This window comes from Archocentrus centrarchus, chromosome 5 (genome assembly GCF_007364275.1).
Source record: "Archocentrus centrarchus isolate MPI-CPG fArcCen1 chromosome 5, fArcCen1, whole genome shotgun sequence".
Classification (NCBI taxonomy): Eukaryota; Metazoa; Chordata; class Actinopteri; order Cichliformes; family Cichlidae; genus Archocentrus; species Archocentrus centrarchus.
In genome coordinates, this window is record NC_044350.1 from 16739875 (window position 1) to 16759196 (window position 19322).

Here is a 19322-nt window from a genome sequence, read left to right on the forward strand (position 1 = left end):
TTTAATGGATTACACAGCAGTGGGGAATAAGTTTTATTACAGTAGAAGTCTTTCTGAAAGTGCTGTAACTAAGTTTAAGGATCTAATTCCTTCATTGTTATGCTCTTCAGTGCCATGTGCCAACACAGTGCAGAGCAGCTACCTAAACTCTGCTCCCAGTGAGGTCGATTATCTCGTCAATAGTTTTACATCCTCACTGCGTATAACTTTGGATACTGTGGCTCCTCTGAAAAGGAAAGCTTCAAATCAGAAGTGCCTGACTCCGTGGTATAATTCACAAACGCACAGCTTAAAGCAGATAACCCGAAAGCTGGAGAGGGAATGGCATCTCACTAAATTAGAAGATGCTCATTTAGCCTGGAAAAAGAGTTTGTTGCTCTATAAAAAAGCCCTCCGTAAAGCTAGGACATCTTACTATTCATCATTAATTGAAGAAAATAAGAACAACCCCAGGTTTCTTTTCAGCACTGTAGCCAGGCTGACAAAGAGTCAGAGCTCTGTAGAGCCGAGTATTCCTTTCACTTTAACTAGTAGTGACTTCATAGATTTCTTTACAAATAAAATTTTAGACATTAGAGAAAAAATTATTCATAACCATCTCAAAGATTATTCTTCATGTTCGGCTGCTTTCAGCACTGCTGGTATTTGTTTAGACTCTTTTGCTCCAGTTGATCTTTCAGAGTTAACTTCAATAGTTACTTCCTCCAAACCAGCAACATGTTTGTTAGATCCCATTCCTACTAGACTGTTCAAAGAAGTCTTTCCAATTATTGATGCTTCTATCTTAAAAATGATCAATCAGTCTTTATTAGTTGGCTATGTACCACAGACCTTCAAGGTGGCTGTAATTAAACCTCTACTTAAAAAGCCATCACTTGACCCAGCTGTCTTAGCTAATTATAGGCCAATCTCCAACCTTCCTTTTCTCTCAAAGATTCTTGAAAGAGTAGTTGTAAAACAGCTAACTGATCATCTGCAGAGGAACGGTTTATTTGAAGAGTTTCAGTCAGGTTTCAGAATTCATCACAGTACAGAAACAGCATTAGTGAAGGTTACAAATGATCTTCTTAAAGCCTCTGACAGTGGACTCATCTCTGTTCTTGTCCTGTTGGACCTCAGTGCAGCTTTTGATACTGTTGACCATAACATTTTATTACAGAGATTAGAGCTTGCTATAGGTATTAAAGGTACTGCACTGCAGTGGTTTGAATCATATTTATCTCATAGACTCCAATTTGTTCATGTAAATGGGGAGTCTTCTTCACACACTAAGGTTAATTATGGAGTTCCACAGGGTTCTGTGCTAGGACCAATTTTATTTACATTATACATGCTTCCCTTAGGCAGTATTATTAGAAAGCACTGCATCAATTTTCATTGTTATGCAGAGGATACTCAGCTTTACCTATCAATGAAGCCAGATGACACACATCAATTAGTTAAACTGCAGGAATGTCTTAAAGATATTAAGGCCTGGATGACCTCTAATTTCCTGCTTCTAAATTCAGATAAAACTGAAATTCTTGTTCTCGGCCCCACAAATCTTAGAAACATGGTGTCTAACCAGATACTTACTCTGGATGGCATTACTTTGGCCTCCAGAAACACTGTGAGAAATCTTGGAGTCATTTTTGACCAGGTTATGTCCTTCAATGCACATATTAAACAAATATGTAGGACCGCTTTTTTGCATTTGCGCAATATTTCTAAAATTAGAAACATCCTTTCTCAGAGTGATGCTGAAAAGCTAATTCATGCATTTATTACTTCTAGGCTGGATTATTGTAATTCATTATTATCAGGCTGTCCTAAAAGCTTCCTGAAAAGCCTTCAGCTGATCCAAAATGCTGCAGCTAGAGTACTGACAGGGACTAGAAAGAGAGAGCATATTTCTCCCATATTGGCTTCTCTTCATTGGCTCCCTGTTAAATCTAGAATAGAATTTAAAATTCTTCTCCTCACATACAAGGTCTTGAATAATCAGGCACCATCTTATCTCAAAGACCTCATAGTACCATATCACCCCAACAGAGCACTTCGCTCTCAGACTGCTGGCTTACTTGTGGTTCCTAGGATACTTAAGAGTAGAATGGGAGGCAGAGCCTTCAGCTTTCAGGCGCCTCTTCTGTGGAACCAGCTTCCAGCTTGGATTCGGGAGACAGACACCCTCTCTATTTTTAAGATTAGGATTAAAACTTTCCTTTATGATAAAGCTTATAGTTAGGGCTGGATCAGGTGACCCTGAACCATCCCTTAGTTATGCTGCTATAGGCCTAGTCTGCTGGGGGGTTCACATAATGCACTGTTTCTCATTCACCTTATTTACTTTGTTTATACTCCACTCTGCATTTAATCATTAATTGTTATTAATCTCTGGCTCTCTTCCACAGCATGTCTTTCTCTCCCCTCAGCCCAACCGGTCGCGGCAGATGACTGCCCCTCCCTGAGCCTGGTTCTGCTGGAGGTTTCTTCCTGTTAAAAGGGAGTTTTTCCTTTCCACTGTTGCCAAGTGCTTGCTCATAGGGGGTCGTTTTGACTGTTGGGTTTTCTCTGTATTATTGTAGGGTCTTTACCCACAATACAAAGCGCCTTGAGGCGACAGTTTGTTGTGATTTGGCGCTATATAAATAAAATTGAATTGAATTGAATTGAATTGGATGATGGCCTAACTAGCGTAAAGTCAACTGCCAAAGCCATACATCTGGTGGAGGAGTCAAGAGCCCTGTGCAGAGCAGGAAATCTTTGGCTGCACAAGTTTGTATCCAATGATAAAAGTGTGATTGCAGCAATACCTCCAGAAGAATGTGCCCAAATCAAGGATCTAGACATGGCACTAGGAGAACTTCGTATCGAGCGAGCGCTTGGAGTTGAGTGGTGCGTGGAAGCAGATGAGTTCCAATTCAGGGTTGTGGTAAAGGAAAACCCACTGACAAAGAGAGGAGTTCTCTCAACTGTTGCCTCAGTTTATGATCCACTGGGGTTTGTGGCTCCATTCATACTAGTAGGTAAACAAATCATTTAGACTCTGTGCAGAGAAAAGGTAAACTGGGATGAATCTCTTCCTGAGCACATCCTGCCACAATGGGAGGCATGGCTCAAAGATCTGCCTTACTTGGCAACCCTGAAGATTCCAAGGAGCTACTTTCCATCAAGCTTCGGTGAAGTTGTACTGTACGAGCTTCACAACTTTTCTGATGCAAGTTCCAAAGGGTATGGTGCATGTTCATACCTCAGAGGGGTGAATGAAACAGGACAGATTAGTTGCTCACTTGTCTTGGGCAAAGCTAGAGTAGCCCGTACCAAGCTAACAACTATTCCAAGACTCAAGCTATCATCAGCTGTAACTTCAGTTCGCATTGGTGATATCATTAAAAGAGAGCTCGAAATCAAAAACTTGCAAGAGTATTACTGGACGGATTCAAGGGTGGTTCTCGGCTATGTGAACAACGATGCCAAGAGGTTTCACACATTCGTGGCCAACCGCATCCAACAAATAAGATCTAGCACAGAACCTGAGCAATGGCAGCACGTCAGCTCTGAAACCAATCCAGGTGATTACACGTCTAGAGGATTGAGTACAATTCAACTGAAGGAGTCTAAGTGGCTGAAAGGACCCGACTTCCTTTGGCAGCAAAATCTTCCACATGAAGAGAGAATGATGGGAGACATACAAGCTACTGATCCTGAGCTTCGGAAAGTACATGTTCATGCTGTCAAGGCAAAGGAACAGAATTCAATGGTTGACCACTTCACCAAATTCTCTGACTGGTCAAGAAGAGTGAGAGCTGTTGCCAGGCTCAAAAGATTTGTCAGAGAGTTCAAAGGATTTCAACTACAAACAAATGAGTCAAGAGAAGCAGAAATCTTCATCATCAAGCTGGTGCAAGAAGAATCATTTGCTGAAGATATAAAGAAGATCAATGGCCAGAAGGAAGACACCCTGAGTAAGCACAATAGGCTACGTCAGTTGAATGCCTTTTTAGACAATAACAGTGTCCTAAGGGTGGGAGGACGGCTATCTCAGTCAGCCTTACATCATGATGTAAAACATCCTGCAATCCTTCCAAGGAAATCTCACGTTTCGGCCCTGCTCATCAAGTACCATCATGAGCGCATACACCACCAAGGAAGAGGAATGACCATGAATGAGTTACGTGGAAGCGGAATATGGATCTTAGGATGTGGAAGTGCAGTTTCCTCACACATTTACAAGTGTGTGCATTGTAGAAAATACAGAAGAGCAACAGAGGTTCAACACATGGCAAATCTCCCTGAAGAGAGAACAGAAATATCTCCCCCTTTCACTTACTGCGGCATTGATTGTTTTGGCCCCTTTGTGGTAAAGGAAGGAAGAAAGGAGGTCAAATGATATTGTTGTTCACCTGCTTATGTTCCAGAGCAGTACACATAGAAACACTTGATGACTTGACAACCGACGCATTTATGAATGCACTTCGATCAGTCATAGCTATAAGAGGACATGTACGCCAATTGAGATGTGACAGGGGAACAAATTTCATTGGTGCTAGACGGGAGTTTTCAGAGTTGCTCAGAGAAATGAATCAAGACTGTCAAAGGGGGCGCCTGGGTGGCTTAGTGGTGAAGCCGGTGACCACATACATATGCCGTGTTGCGGTGCGGCCGGCGCAGGTTCGCATCCCGGCCTGTCGCCAATTTGCCCGTGTGTCTTCCCTGTGCCTTTCCCCCATTTCCTGTCTCTCTCCACTGCCAACAAAAGCCACTGTGGCCAAAAACGCAAAAAAAAAAAAAAAAAAAAAAAAAAGACTGTCAAAGGGGATTTGGTTGTGAGTTTGTGTTTAACGTTCCGTCAGCCAGTCATATGGGTGGAGTCTGGGAGCGTCAGATTCGAACAATCCGAAGCATACTGACTGCAATGCTGGACAAGTCTGCCAACAGACTTGACACTACAACTTTAAGGACATTTCTCTATGAAACGATGGCCATAATCAACAGCAGGCCACTAAGTGTTGAGCATCTGAATGATCCTACTGGCCCAGAACCTCTTACTCCGAACCATATTCTAACAATGAAATCATCCATTATTATGCCACCTCCTGGGCAGTTTGTCAAAGAAGACCTGTACCTGCGCAAAAAGTGGAAACGAGTGCAGTTTCTAGCCAATTAATTCTGGCAACGATGGAAGCGGGAATACCTGCTAAACCTCCAACACCGACAGAAATGGCAAAGAACATTACGAAACTCTAAGGTAGAGATGACATTGTGATTCTACAGGACGATAGTGCACCAAGAAACAAGTGGAAGCTTGCCAGGGTTGTGGAAGTTACACCTAGTACAGATGACAAGGTGCAAAAGGTGAAACTTCTGGTAAATGAAACTACACTTGATAAGGGAAAACCATTCAATAGATTAGTTCACCTTGAGAGGCCTGTTCACAAGATAGTTACTTTATTGGAGGCCAGTTAAACTGTTTAAGGCTACACTGTTCATTCTTACAAAGTGTTTCACACATTTTATATCTTTCATAGTTTTCTTTGAAGAAATCTCTCATTTAAAATCAATGATTGATTGGTGGGAGTGTAAATGTTGTTGAGTAATGTTTTATGTGAAGTTCATGATGTTGACTGTTTTATGATTTTACATGATTTCATAAGTATATAATTTAAGTTTAAATTGTTCAAATGTGTCATAATGCATAGTAAGTTCTTGTTGCAGTTTGTTTGTGTTGTTAAGGAACTTTAAGATGCAACGTAACGTGTCTCGCGAGGAGTAATGGTTACCGAGAGAAACTTTTTACCTTTCACTGACTGCAGGAGGGCAGATGTTTTTTGATATGACTCTGTTGTGTTGTATTTAAGATTCAAGTATGTTCAAGTATGAAGCCAAAGCCGATAAGTGAATCAAGTTTAAATCTCTTTTCATGACAAGCAGCCAACGAGGTATTTATTGTTTGAATGTCTCTTGTACCGTTATTTCACTCTGTATACATGCTAGTTACAATGTAATGCAATACGCTAACGCAGTTTGTACGGTTTGTTTATGAATACAGTTTTCATGGCATGAGTGAGCAGAGAGAGAGAGGGACAGGCTCAAGCAATAAAGTGTGTTGTGTTGTCGTGGAGAGAGCTACACAGACCTTTGGCCTACCCATGGCGTAGCACATGACTGATCATGTTACTTCCTCTTTGTCATGTCACTCATTGTTGTCTCTTCCTTTCACAGGCTAAATAGGTTTCAGTAACAGGTTAGTATGTACTATGATGAGGGACAAAACTTTCTGTGCATATTTACCATTCTTTTAAAAATAAATGGTTTAACAATTGTAATAGTCATGTTTTCAACAAAATCAAAAACAGAAAAAGTTGATTCATAACTTATGTAAACTATTATATTTGACATGCAGTTTGGTCATCCAGAAGCTTGGACAGTAGGAAATGCCATTTTGGGGAGGTTTCCTATTTTGAACTTAAAATAATATTTTGAAACCACTTTTTGAATAACTAGGTTTCCACAAAAAAATGTATGTTTTAGGATTTTGTACCTTGATTATTTTCATATTCATGGGTGGGACAGAAAATGTCCTGCAATTGTAGAATGGCCCACATACAGTAGAGAGCTAATGATACCACTTTATGTCAAAACGAGTGATTTATGAGGGGCAATAAAAGTATGATTCATGTCATAATTTTACATCTGGAAATATAATATTTCTTTAACTGGAAATATTTTTTCATAATTTTTCATATTTCATAAACAGTGAAAATGTAGGTCAGGAATGCTTGTGTACAACCTGTGTGCACCTACAGATCAGGGAGATTTTATTTCTTAATGAACAAAATAAAACTGGGTGTCTTTAATCCAATTGACTCATTTTTTCCTCATCGTCATGGCCAAAACACAGTGCGGTTGCGGACCGTGGTGGAAATCGCTATTTAATGTTATGTGCTTATGCCTTATTCTGCCTAAAAAAAATAACAGCGCTAAAAATCCACTTGAAACGCCGACGCCGTAAGGCCGAGGCACAGAACCCAATGTAACGGCGAAACCTTGTCTGCTGAGTCCGCTGTCGCGAAGCTGAGTGGCCGCAGTGGCGGCGTTCAGCCACCGTTATAAGCGCGGAGCGTTGTTTCCAGAAGGTGTTAACAGTCTGAAGACAAGAAGCTGAATGAAGGCAGAGCGAAAACTGGAGCCGCTAAGTCTGACCAAAGGGCTCTCCAAAGACCCCCACACCTCTTCCCCTTCAACCCGGTCTCACGGGTTGCAACCCGGTCTCACGCCAGTTCGTGCAATAGTCACGAAATTTAATCTATTGATTCGTGCTCATGAACACGAATTCCCTCTTTTTTTCGTGTTACTCGGCACGACTTCTACACTGTTAAAAATATCCGTATATTTAACAGTGATAAACAGTAAAACTGTGACAGGAAAAATCCGTAAACTATAAAATAATTTAAAACTGTTGATTTGATGTGAATGCGCCATAAATAAATTAATCTGTGAAAACTGTAATTTGTACATTTTTTCTCAGAAAAAAATACTTAACACTACCGTAAAGCACTCTTGGAGTGTTTTTTTTACGGAAATTTTTCATAAAGTTTATAACAGCCAAACACTATGATTTTTACATTTATTTGTTGAAAAAAATACATATTTTAATTGCTGAATGCAAGTATAGTTGTGCTGGTAATGAATGTATGCTGTAATATGACATTGTGATTTTTGAAATATGTTCACATAATAATGGATTAAATAGCACTATTCAAGAAACCAAAAGCACTTTACACTGAATCCATTCTTTATTCACGCCACCTTCACACATTTTCATGTTGACCTGTAAATACGCAGTGTACAATGTTTTCAGTTTTTTTTTTTCAAGTGTCATATTTGAGTAAAATTAAATTTTTTCATGTCTTTATCAGTTTCCTTTTGTTTTGTGATTTTTTTAATACAGCATATTCTTCTTCTTTATACTTGAAACAGTGTTTTGGATGTATTTTTTGTAAAGAACATGATATGTAGCTTTTAAATATACATTCTGTTTACCTCATAAATCCATTAGCTTTAAATTTCAAAACCAACAACTTGATAGACCTACAGCTAATGACAGACAGACTACATTATTGAGTGAAATCATGATCCCAAAAACATTAAAATAATAATCTGTTTTATTTATTTGTACTTAAATAGCATTATATCTGTTTTTCATGGAAAATAAAATTGAATGATTTTAAAAGTATCTTATCTAAAACCTGCTCCCCCCCTGAAGTCTGGAGCATCATACATCAAGGCGCCTGAATTCGAATGGGCCAATCAGCGCACTGCATCAGGCTCCAAAGCAGAGGATGTCTGTACAGCAGCTCCACACAAGTTTCACTTCAGACTATACAGCATCAAGCTATCTTTGTTTTCACTAAGTTGTTTCAATTTTCATGGATTTAACTTCAACCACAGCCCATATTCAGTTACTTCGGTAAGAAAATAATCTAAGTTGCTTTTTTATTAACAGTGTTGTGTTGCAGACAGTGAAGGTGCAAATGATAAAGTTGCGTTAGCTTTAGCTCCCGCCTACCATTAACGTTAGCCACTTTAGACTTAAAAACAGCATGCTAACGCCTGTACTGCATGTTTCGGAGATGTGTGCGTTCATATGAATGGCCTTATAAGTGTAGCTCCATTTTTAATCCTTTCAGTAAAGGCGGCCTGGATTTTCCTGCCTTTTTTTATACCAGGCTGGAGCTTTAAGTTAGCTATCTTCACAGCTGCGTCGTTTTGAAGATGTATTCTTGCAGCATTTGTGGAGAATCGGTTCACTCTGTGAAAGCTTATGTTTTTCATTGCAGACTGCATCGTAATGAACCCCGGTGTATTTTTAAATGTGTTGAAACAAGTTGTAAGCAGGTGTTTTCTGGATATGTCGCTTTAAAGTCTCACTTCTACCGCCGTCACACCGGTACCGCAGCCGTCTCTCATGATAGTACCATTATGGTATTAAATTGCACCATCTTACTTCGTGCACATCAGTGTGAGGGAACTACAGCTTTGCTTGCACACTTAAAGGAACACCTAGATGAGGGACGCTGTGTGAGTTGTCCAGTGAGAGGATGTCAAAGTGTCTTCTCTGTAAAATCTACATTTACCTCCCATATGTCTAGAAAACACAAACGTTTAGAAAATGTCATTTGCGGTTCAAACAAAGATACTCAGTCAGAGAGTCCAACCACAAGTGCCACCATACAGGAAGCTGCCAGTGTCTCAGATACAGAAAACCCTTGTATGCATGGGCCTAATTTCAGTGACCTGTATCTCAGAAATGTATGTATGTTTTACATTAAACTACAGGGACAGCATCTTCTGCCAGCATCTACCATTCAAACAATTATTGAAGAAATACAAAATATACATGAATTGGGACAGATGTATACACTGAATAGACTAAGCTCACTTCTAAAAGATATGTCAGTTTCAGATGAGGATGTTATTAAAATCTGTGACACAGTAAAACAATCTGACTTGTTCTCAGCTTGTCACACAGGGCCCATGAGAACTGCTTACTCAAGAGTTCAGTGCTTTAAAGATGTGTTCAAGTATGTTCAACCAAAAAAAGTATTCTTTGGCACAGATGAGAACAGAATGGAGAGATTTGCCTATTATGTTCCTTTGCTAAATACTTTGAAAAGTATGCTGGAATCTAGTTTTTGGCAAGGTCTCATGTCAGGGGATTCAGATGTTTCAAGATCAGATGTTCTCAGTGACTGTTGTGATGGTAATGTGTTTGTGTCAAACACATTCTTTAAGGAAAATCCAAATTTGCATCACTGCACTTCGTATCATACTTAAACCTTGTACTTTTTATAAATGTTCTTATAAATGTTTTATCAGGACTAGTATAATCTGTAAATTTGCACATGGTATTATTGCACTATCTACACCAGCCCAACAATAATGTATATACTGTATATATTTGCCATATACTTAATTTTGTTTACTCTCATTCATTATTTATTCATGTAGCCATTTTTATTTATTTATTCAACTTTTCTCTCTATAACTATAGGTTAGTGTATTCACTGTACAATTAATGTTACCCGTTTAATAGTCTCAATTTTTATATGCCTTTAATTCTACCTGTCTGGTTACTCCTGCACTTTAATTGTGCATCAGATGTATATAATCCCTATCTTGCATTTCTGGTTAGATGCTACTGCATTTCGTTGGCTCTGTATTTTTACTTTGCACAATGACAATAAAGTTGAATCTGAATCTGAATCTGAAATTGTCTCAAGTTGGTTCTATACCAGGATGCATTTGAAGTAGTGAACCCACTTGGTTCTGCAAAAAAGAAGTATAAGGTTTTGGCTGTGTACTTCTCTCTACTCAACATTCCCCCACATGCTCGGTCAAATGCTGATCATATGCAGCTAGTTTTACTGTGTAGAGAGAAGGATTTCAAGGAATTTGGTCATGACAAAATTTTTTCAGAACTCCTGACCGATTTGAAAGCACTAGAGGAGAATGGAATAACTATGGCAGACAAAACTGTTGTGAAGGGAGCTCTCTACTGCATTACTGGAGACAACCTGGGCTCTCACTGTATTGGGGGTTTTACGGAAAATTTCAGTTCATCAGTGTACTTATGCAGATATTGTCTGTTAACTCGAACTGAATTTCAGGGTGCTGATCCAGCAGTCTGTGGACCTCCGAGGACCCCAGAAACCTATAGATCTGCCACTGAACAGCTGGAAAGAGAAGACGTGACAGAAGTACAGGGGATAAAATTCAGGTCTGTATTTAATTCTTTACAAAATTTTGATGTTTGCACACCTGGCGTGCCCCCATGTCTCGGTCATGACATTTTTGAGGGTGTCCTCTCATACGACCTTGCTCTTTACCTCAAGTAGTTCATCAGCACAAATAAATGGTTCACTTACACAGTTCTGAACAGGCGCATCAAGCAGTTTAAATACAAAGGAACAGATGCGTCATCCAAGCCTTGTGAGGTCAGTCCAAAAACACTGAAACTTAGTGGACAAGCTGTTCAAAATTGGAACTTCTTGAGACTTTTACCTCTCATAATAGAAGACAAAGTGCAGAAGCCTCAAGATAATGTCTGGCAGTTAACTTTGCAGCTCAAGGACATTGTTGACCTAATTTGTGCTCAACAAATTTCCAAGGCTCAGGTTACTTATCTGGATGCTCTCATCCAAGAATATTTGGAAACCAGAAAGGCGCTGTTTCCTAGTGTCAACTTAAGACCTAAACACCATTACTTATGACATTATCCAGGGCTAATCCTAAAATTTGGCCCTCTCATCAGGCTTTGGACAATGCGCTTTGAGAGCAAACATAGTTACTTCAAAAGATGTACAAAGCATCTGAAAAATTTCAAAAACCTGTGCTTGACTCTGTCAGAGAGACATCAGATGTTTCAGGCCTTCCTTTCTGCTGGGTCAGTGAGTCCTCCAGCATTGCAAATAAAAGATGGCTCACCATTTTACTCAGAGCTTTACAGTGAGCAAGTAAAAGATGCAGTCCTGCATTTTGGCTTTACTGAAAGGAATACAATGATTCCAGTTGATGTTCAGTACAATGGCCTTACTTACAGGAAGGGCCAGTTTGTTGTCACAAAGTATGATGAGTCAGTGGAGTTTGGTGAACTTCTGCTGATTTTTGTTAAGGATGATTCAGCTCTTCATTTTCTCATGAGAGTTTATGATGCAGAATTTATTTCTTACGACCACATGTACTCAAAAAATGACACTGGAAGATTAGAGTGCAGACTCATCAGTGAACTGAATGACTTGTGGCCATTGTCATCTTATGTGAAAAATGGATACCAGATTGTTCCACTGAAGCACAGCGTCTTGTCAGATTGAATACCTTGATTTCATTTGGCTGAATCACAGGTGCTAAAGAACATAGGGGATGCGATAGCAGGAGTGCTTCCGGACCTTCCTGATCAACTTGTCAAGTCAGTTGAACATACTTTGAAAACACTTGGTGCGGCAACCACAGATGATTTAAAGTACATTACAGAAAATGACTTGCTGCCAGTGTTAAAGCCCATACAAGCCCGAAGACTGGTTGCTGCCTGGACCCAAAATAGTGAATGTAAGAGAATGTCACCACACCACCCAGTGGCACACTTATTAACATTAATGTTGAGATTGGAATATGAGTTTTTCTGAGTCTGATGATGACATAATCATCATTATTTCCTGTGTAAATAAATGCTATGATGCAATAGCAGGCTGTTTCGAAAATTTTGATTTTTTTAAAATGCTAACTGTTAGACAAGTTGTATTAAGTTTTGACCACCTTAATGTCTCCAAATGCATTTATACAGTGCGTAATTTAGCAAAACAAAAAAGCATTACACAATGTTTAATGCTTTCATATCTTCTCTTTTGTATTTTTACAGTCTCAGGGACTTTAACACCAAAATCTATGCATTCATCTCCAGTGGATGTCTCTCCCTCTCCACCTTCAATTTCTTCTTCACCAGCATCATCCACCAGTACTTCATCACCTTCAGGAATTTGTACACCATTAATACCAAACTGGTTAGAGACATTTGAAATACCATGGCAGAGGTTCCCTGAGGAGTTGGTACAGAACTTGGAAAGACAGAAAAGACCAAGTGCAAGACAAAGGCGAGAAATGGTAAGGATCGTGGTCTCTGAAATAATGAAGATTTGTAAGAATCCAACCAAACACAACACTACAGAGATAGCAAAAAGGATGGTGGCCAGGTATCCAAAGTCTCTGCAAGATGTTATTGATGGTGATGTTATTGGACCAGGATATCATTCTCTGGTGAAGCAACTTCAGGCAAGAGTTGAAAATGTCAAGCGACATGACACACCAAGGGTTATAAAGCGCAAAGCAGCATCAGATGATGATGACACAGATGAAATACCTGCAGAAAAAAAAGTAAGTGTTCAAGACACCTATGGCTGTATTAGCTGGGAGCCAAAGCATTTGCCACTCTCTGAGACTGTGGAGAGTCAACTTGAAAAAAAAGAAGAAATGAAGACATTGTTTAAAAAGAACTACAGTACAGATGTTGTGAAAGAACTAGTCAAGTGCACCTATTACACCCAGCGTATAGACATCAACAAAGGGGCAAGCATCCAGAAACTATGCCAGGAATGGCCCTTTCTCTTCAATGAAGTTGGTATGCCAGCACATTTCCAAGAGCTGACTGGTGTGAATCTGATGGAGACCTTCCTCGCCAATGTAGACAAAAAGGGGGCACGTCTGTTAAAGTTCCTGAGATATGTTGATGTACAAAAACGCAAACAAGTCCTGAATGCTCTTCTCAAGGTTCAGACTGAGAGAGGTCAATCCAGTGGTTGTTCGCAAGAAGTCATTGAGGTGCTGCTTCTTTTACTGGCTCATTTTGATGAGAAGGAAGAGCTTCTGTTTCACTGTGTTGAGACAACAAGCCTTGCACAGGATGTTCAGATGGAGAAAGTGCCACCAACACCCTTTATTATTGTTTGTGGTACGTAAATAGAGCAAAATTCAACTGTTTTTTTGTGGTGTAACTGCAATGTTCTTGCACTCTTGGATTGTTTAGTTTTATGTTGTGTTTTCCACACTGTTAATGGTCTGTATTTACATTTTATCTAGTCCAGAGGACTCCAAAGCGCTTTACACTATTCTTCTACCCTCAGTTAACTGTTGTGTAATTAACCTAGACAGTGACAGGTAAACAGGTTTGTTTGTTAAGGAAGACACCTGAAACACTTTAATTAAAAAAGAAAGACATTTAATATATTAAAGAATCAGAAAATTACACAGATGCACGTGTGGGACTCAGAAGAGTGTGCACTCTCTCTCTCTCTCTCTCTCTCTCTCTCTCTGAGCCTGTGTTCCTGACTAACCATAACATCTTTATACTAGGGATGCGCCGATCCGATATTCAGTATCGGTATCGGTCCGATACTGGCCTAAATTACTGGATCGGATATCGGAAAGAAATAAAAAAATGTAATCCGATACATTAAATAACGTTTCGCTCACATTAGCTGCATTACAGTGCTCAGTCGTCTTCTTCTTCTTGTGGGTTTGCGATTGACCAAACCAGCTTAGAGCTGCATTACCGCCACCTACTGGAATGGAGTGGGGGATCAGGAGTTAGAAAACAACCCCCTCAGAGCCTCCGTCGCTGCGACGGATTCCCTTTGACACTGAGCGATCATCGCTGACATGTTTTTCCGCCTCCACCGCTCTCTGCCTTGTTTGTGTGTTGTGCTCGCTGTGCTGAGAATCAGCTGGTATTTTTTTTCTCTACTTCAGCTCCCGGACATACTGCTAGCGAGCGCAGCTATTAGCACTAGTGACCGTCCGGTACTGGAAGAACCCCTTCCCCGTCAAAATATTTTTGATACTTTAATCCCTGATTTGTGACTAAATATAGACCTGCAGTAGAAACGTATTTAGGAGAATGCTTGTAAATATAAAGCATTACAAGATTGCGCTCACGCAGCCCCTAGTTTTTCACGTGAACACTGATGACGCAACAGCAGCAGTCAGCTGATTTACGTGCAGTCTGTCTGCACAAGCGGAAAGAGGCGGAGCCGGCGCGCTCAGATGGCGCAGAAGGAAATGTTTTTCTAGTGTCCAAAAGAAGCCTTTTCATCCCTGTAACCTCCATTAAACCTTTACTGGGAAACAGCTGGAGGTCCTTCATCAACCACCTGATCAGTAAGTGAAGAAACAAGAACTTTGTAGCTGCTCCATCCACCCTGTTTGTTTCACACAGGGAAAAAACTGCAGTACGGAAGTTAAAATATGCAGATGAACTGTTAATATGAAAAAAGTATTTCTTATCCAGTTACTTGGGTAATCAATATAAATAGAATACACAATTGCTAAAATAATCGATAGTTGCAGCCCTACTGAAATTTGCAACATGCCATAAGCATCACCTTCTCACACAGAAGCAACAGGATTCAGGTGATAGTCGTTGTTGTAAGTAAAGTTTATTTATATAGCATTTTTCACAGACAGAAAAGCGCTGTACAATAATTAAAACACAATATCACCCCCCCACCCCCAGAAAACACTATGTTAAAAACATAATAACATTACCATATTAAAAGAAAAAGAATAAAAATAAAGTCAGAAACCAGAAAGCCTGGTTAAACAGAAAAGTTTTCAACTATTTTTTAAATGATGCCACAGAGTCAGCTAAATGGTGCTGGAGTGGTAAACAGTTCCAGAGCTTCGGTGCCACTGCCTAAAAAGCTCTACCCGCCCTGGTCCTTAGTCTTGTATGTGGGACAACTAAAAGACTTTGATTTTGTTGTGTGAGAGACTGTTGACTTATTTAAAAAAAAAAAATTTTTAATGTTTTTAAATGCCTGGATCAATTTTAAATATCGGATTTATATCGGTATCGGCCGATATCCAAATGTAAAATATCGGTATCAGACATAAAAAAGTGGTATCGTGCCATCCCTACTTGAAATTAGATTAATGTGGTGTAAGAGAGCGCTGATATTCCAACTCTGAGATGCATTTGTAGAGATTATTGCGGGTTTTGCCGTCTTTGAGACGCTAGCTTAAAGTTTCTGTGCCAATGTTAGCGGATATCGTAGGAAAGCGTTCACTATTTAAACAATGTTATGACAGAAATATGAGCTTCTGGACTTTACTAGTTAAGTAAAATGATTATTTTCAGCCACAGATTCCAAATAAATATCCCGATGAGCTTCAGTGCATCCATATTCAATTTCTGCGAGTACAGTGCTTCATTTAATCTGCATTGAACTGACCCAGGGTTATCACAATGTAAAATAAAATGATACTGGTCTGAACAAAGTTGCTGGATCACGTGACCCTGAAGCCTCTCTTAGTTATGCTGCTATAGGCCTAGGCTGCTGGGGAGCTTCCCGTGATTTCTTTATATTCACTTTAAACAAACCTTATATTAGCAAATTTCTTAAAATCTCTGTATAAACAAACAGCAGTCTGTTTATACTTAAGACTGCTGGCTTACTTGTGGTTCCTAGGAAACTTAAGAGTAGAATGGGAGGCAGAGCCTTAAGCTTTCAGGCCCCTCTTCTGTGGAACCAGCTCCCAGCTTGGATTCAGGAGACAGACACCCTCTCTATTTTTAAGATTAGGCTTAAAACTTTCCTTTATGATCACGCTTATAGTTAGGGCTGGATCAGGTGACCCTGAACCCTCCCTTAGTTATGCTGCTATAGGCCTAGTCTGCTGGGGGGTTCCCATAATGCACTTTTTTTTCATGCACCTTATTTACTTTGTTTATACTCCACTCTGCATTTAATCATTAATTATTATTAATCTCTGTCTCTCTTCCACAGTGTGTCTTTTGTCCTGTCTCTCTCCCCTCAGCCCAACCGGTCACAGCAGATGACCCCCCCTCCCTGAGCCTGGTTCTGCTGGAGGTTTCTTCCTGTTAAAAGGGAGTTTTTCCTTCCCACGGTCACCAAGTGCTGCTCATAGGGGGTTGTTTTGACTGTTGGGTTTTCTCTGTATTATTGTAGGGTCTTTACCCACAATACAAAGTACCTTGAGGCGACTGTTTGTTGTGATTTGGCGCTGTACACATAAAATTGAATTGAATTGAATTGATCAAAGTCTGGCTGCCTTTAATCCTCTGTGACAAACCTGAGGATCCATGAAACTTGCCAGCACCTGAGAATGAGCTGAAACTTACAGTGTATTACATTCCCATCATGGAGAAGCTTCCAGACTCTGGGAATCCTGTCAGTGAGCAGGGACTAATTCACTGTCCTCAGCTTTAAACAAACCCAGACTCCATCTCAGGTTTTGACTCAGCCTGCTTTGGAGTCACTAATCTAGAAGCATCAGGCTACTTACTTTCAGCACCATAATTTTGTTACTGATTCATTAATATGTTTTACATTGTTGTTGTTTATCAGTGGAGGGAGCAGATTTGAGAACAGCAAATAGAAGCACTAAATCTTTTTTTTTTTTTTTTGTGGAAGAGGACGTTCATCTTTAATACTTCCGGCTGTATCAGCTACCAGTTTGTAAACCTGTTTTGTGCTGCAGCAACAATCAAACATGTCCAGTTCATACATCATTGTAGTTTGTGTCTTTGCTCTTTCAGAACTGAATTGGAAATCCAAAGGTGCTGGAAAGCTTCTTCTCCAACCCTCAAAGCCGGACTTCACCCATGAGAGCTGACAGCATGCAATCATTTTTGAAGTGACATTCTCAGAAATAAAGGTGACCAATGATACTTAATGTGTGCTTTTTGATTAGCATGTTTAAAGGTTTGTCATTGCTCACAGTGGCCTTGTATTCATTAGGCATTTCCAGAATAGTATCCAGCAGTTTCTTGTGAGCTGAGCTGAATCATTTTTCTTTTAATACATGTTTAACATTCACTTGAGTATTACTTGTTATACCAGTTATACATAACTGTGGCTGTTCCTCCCCATCAAACTGCATGGTGCAAGTAAAATGACCAAATCCTCTTCTGTCGTTGTTTATTGCAGACGGCCTTCAGAAAAAGTCGAAGAAGAAATATTTGAGGCCACCGACTGAAACGGTATTTTTACCTGTTATCATGAGACATTTGGAGTGACAGTTCTCAGTTTTTGTTGTGCTTAATGCTTACAGTCCAAGCTGTCTGCTGTTGATATTTAACACAAAGAGAAAAGTTAAACAGCTTTTACAAGTTTGATATTCTGATGATTACTCTGTATATGAGGTGCTGTGATTTTGTTTCAAAGGTTTGTATGTCCTGGTGATCCATTTGCTCTAACCAGTGATAGTTTAATAAGAACATATTTGTAATTGAGATCCCAGATTTGGAAGAGATGTTTTGTGTTCTCTGAGTTTCCTTCCATCTGCTGTGAACCTGAAGCACGAACAGCCACTAATGTAGCATTGTGCTGACTGTAGACTGAGGGATCTCTTCAAATTGTTGTATTCCTCCTCTTCCTCGTCAACCACTGCTTCAGATCTTGCTGACACCATCAGACTGCAGCAGTTATGTTATTTAGCCATGAAACATGTCGTCACCCTCCCAAAATTATGGTCTACTTTATTTTTTCAGGCTTTTCAGAAAACACAAAAAACTGAACCGAATGTTGAAAATTTAATTGAGACAAAAATAAAATAAAAAAAATGTCTTTGACCATTTTTTTTAGGAGGGTGACGATATATAACCTTGTTCAGCCTGTTTAGGAATGCACTGAGATCAATAACCTAATTTCCAACGCAGATCTGGAGAAACAGCAAAAACCAACGGCACCCTACACAGCCACAGATGATGCTCCAGAACTAGAAGTTCTAAACCATAAACACCAACCTGAGAAACTTGCTAAGTGTGACAGGTCCAACGTAACCCCAGATACAGCCCAGCCACAGGGTGAACCAAATCTTTCACATAATGACAACAGAGAACCAAACGCACCTCCCTCCTAAACTCACCAGCCTGCACCAACCTGACATTTCTCCTCCCTGAGTTAAATAGATGAATGGAAGTTAAGTGTTTACAAACATAAAAAACACTGGTCCACAGACAGGAGCAGTGAGCTGAAATCAACAGTTGAACCACACAGTATTGAACTACTATATATAATTTAATTATTTGTCCTGACTGGTTTCACCTCAGATGTTCTTTCTCCTTTTGGTAGGTTTCTCCCTCCTCTGTTTTGATGCCAAGAAGAAGAAGAAGAAGCTGCTTCAGAGAAGCGGGCTTCGTGGTCTCAGTGCACAGGCTGCCAGTCACACTCACACACAGCAACATGTGTTTTCACTGCCACAATCAAAACATTGAACAAAATCTATGTATTGTTGTTTGGAAATGTGTCATATTACTGCATGCTAAGGTGTGTTATTAAAGAAAACATTGAGTTCTATTTTTCTGGTTTGATATCCCAAGCTTTTGTATCAAAAAGTTTATTTTCCAGTGGACAAAATATTTACTGTTACACATTTCTTTCTCATAGGGAATTTTTTTTTTTCCATATTTCAGTCTCTGGTTCTTGAGAGCCATGGCTCTGTCTGGTCTCTGACAGAGATCCTTAAAAATATTATTAGAAAGTACCTATTAATTTTACTTTCAAACAGCTGTATGTGAATGTTATCTTTTCATTTATTATTTTTAATATATTGATCACAGTGTAGTGTACAGTAGAGACATTTTAGTTTCCAAATGATGAGACTGGGCTGCTTGTCTGTGATTTGGAAGGTTTGTGTCTGTCTGTGACTCTGCAGAGGTTAGAGCTGTGATCCAGTCTCAGCCTGGATCCACTGTTTGATTTGACTGGATGTTGTTAAGACTCTGATTAGATACACAATGTGAAGTTCACAATTCTCTAAACAAATAA

The 19322-nt window shown here is 39.6% G+C and overlaps 1 protein-coding gene across 1 annotated transcript; it reads left to right on the forward strand.

Annotated features, from left to right (window-relative positions):
* The first annotated feature begins 8321 nt into the window (after positions 1–8321).
* LOC115780922 (uncharacterized) lies at positions 8322–18252 on the forward strand. The gene is made up of 7 exons (XM_030730368.1): positions 8322–8449; positions 10650–10759; positions 11883–12087; positions 12398–13483; positions 17090–17208; positions 17481–17533; positions 18212–18252. The coding sequence occupies exons 4-5, from the start codon at positions 12424–12426 to the stop codon at positions 17164–17166; spliced, it is 1137 nt and encodes a 378-aa protein (XP_030586228.1). The 5' UTR covers positions 8322–8449; positions 10650–10759; positions 11883–12087; positions 12398–12423; the 3' UTR covers positions 17167–17208; positions 17481–17533; positions 18212–18252.
* The last annotated feature ends 1070 nt before the right edge of the window (positions 18253–19322 follow it).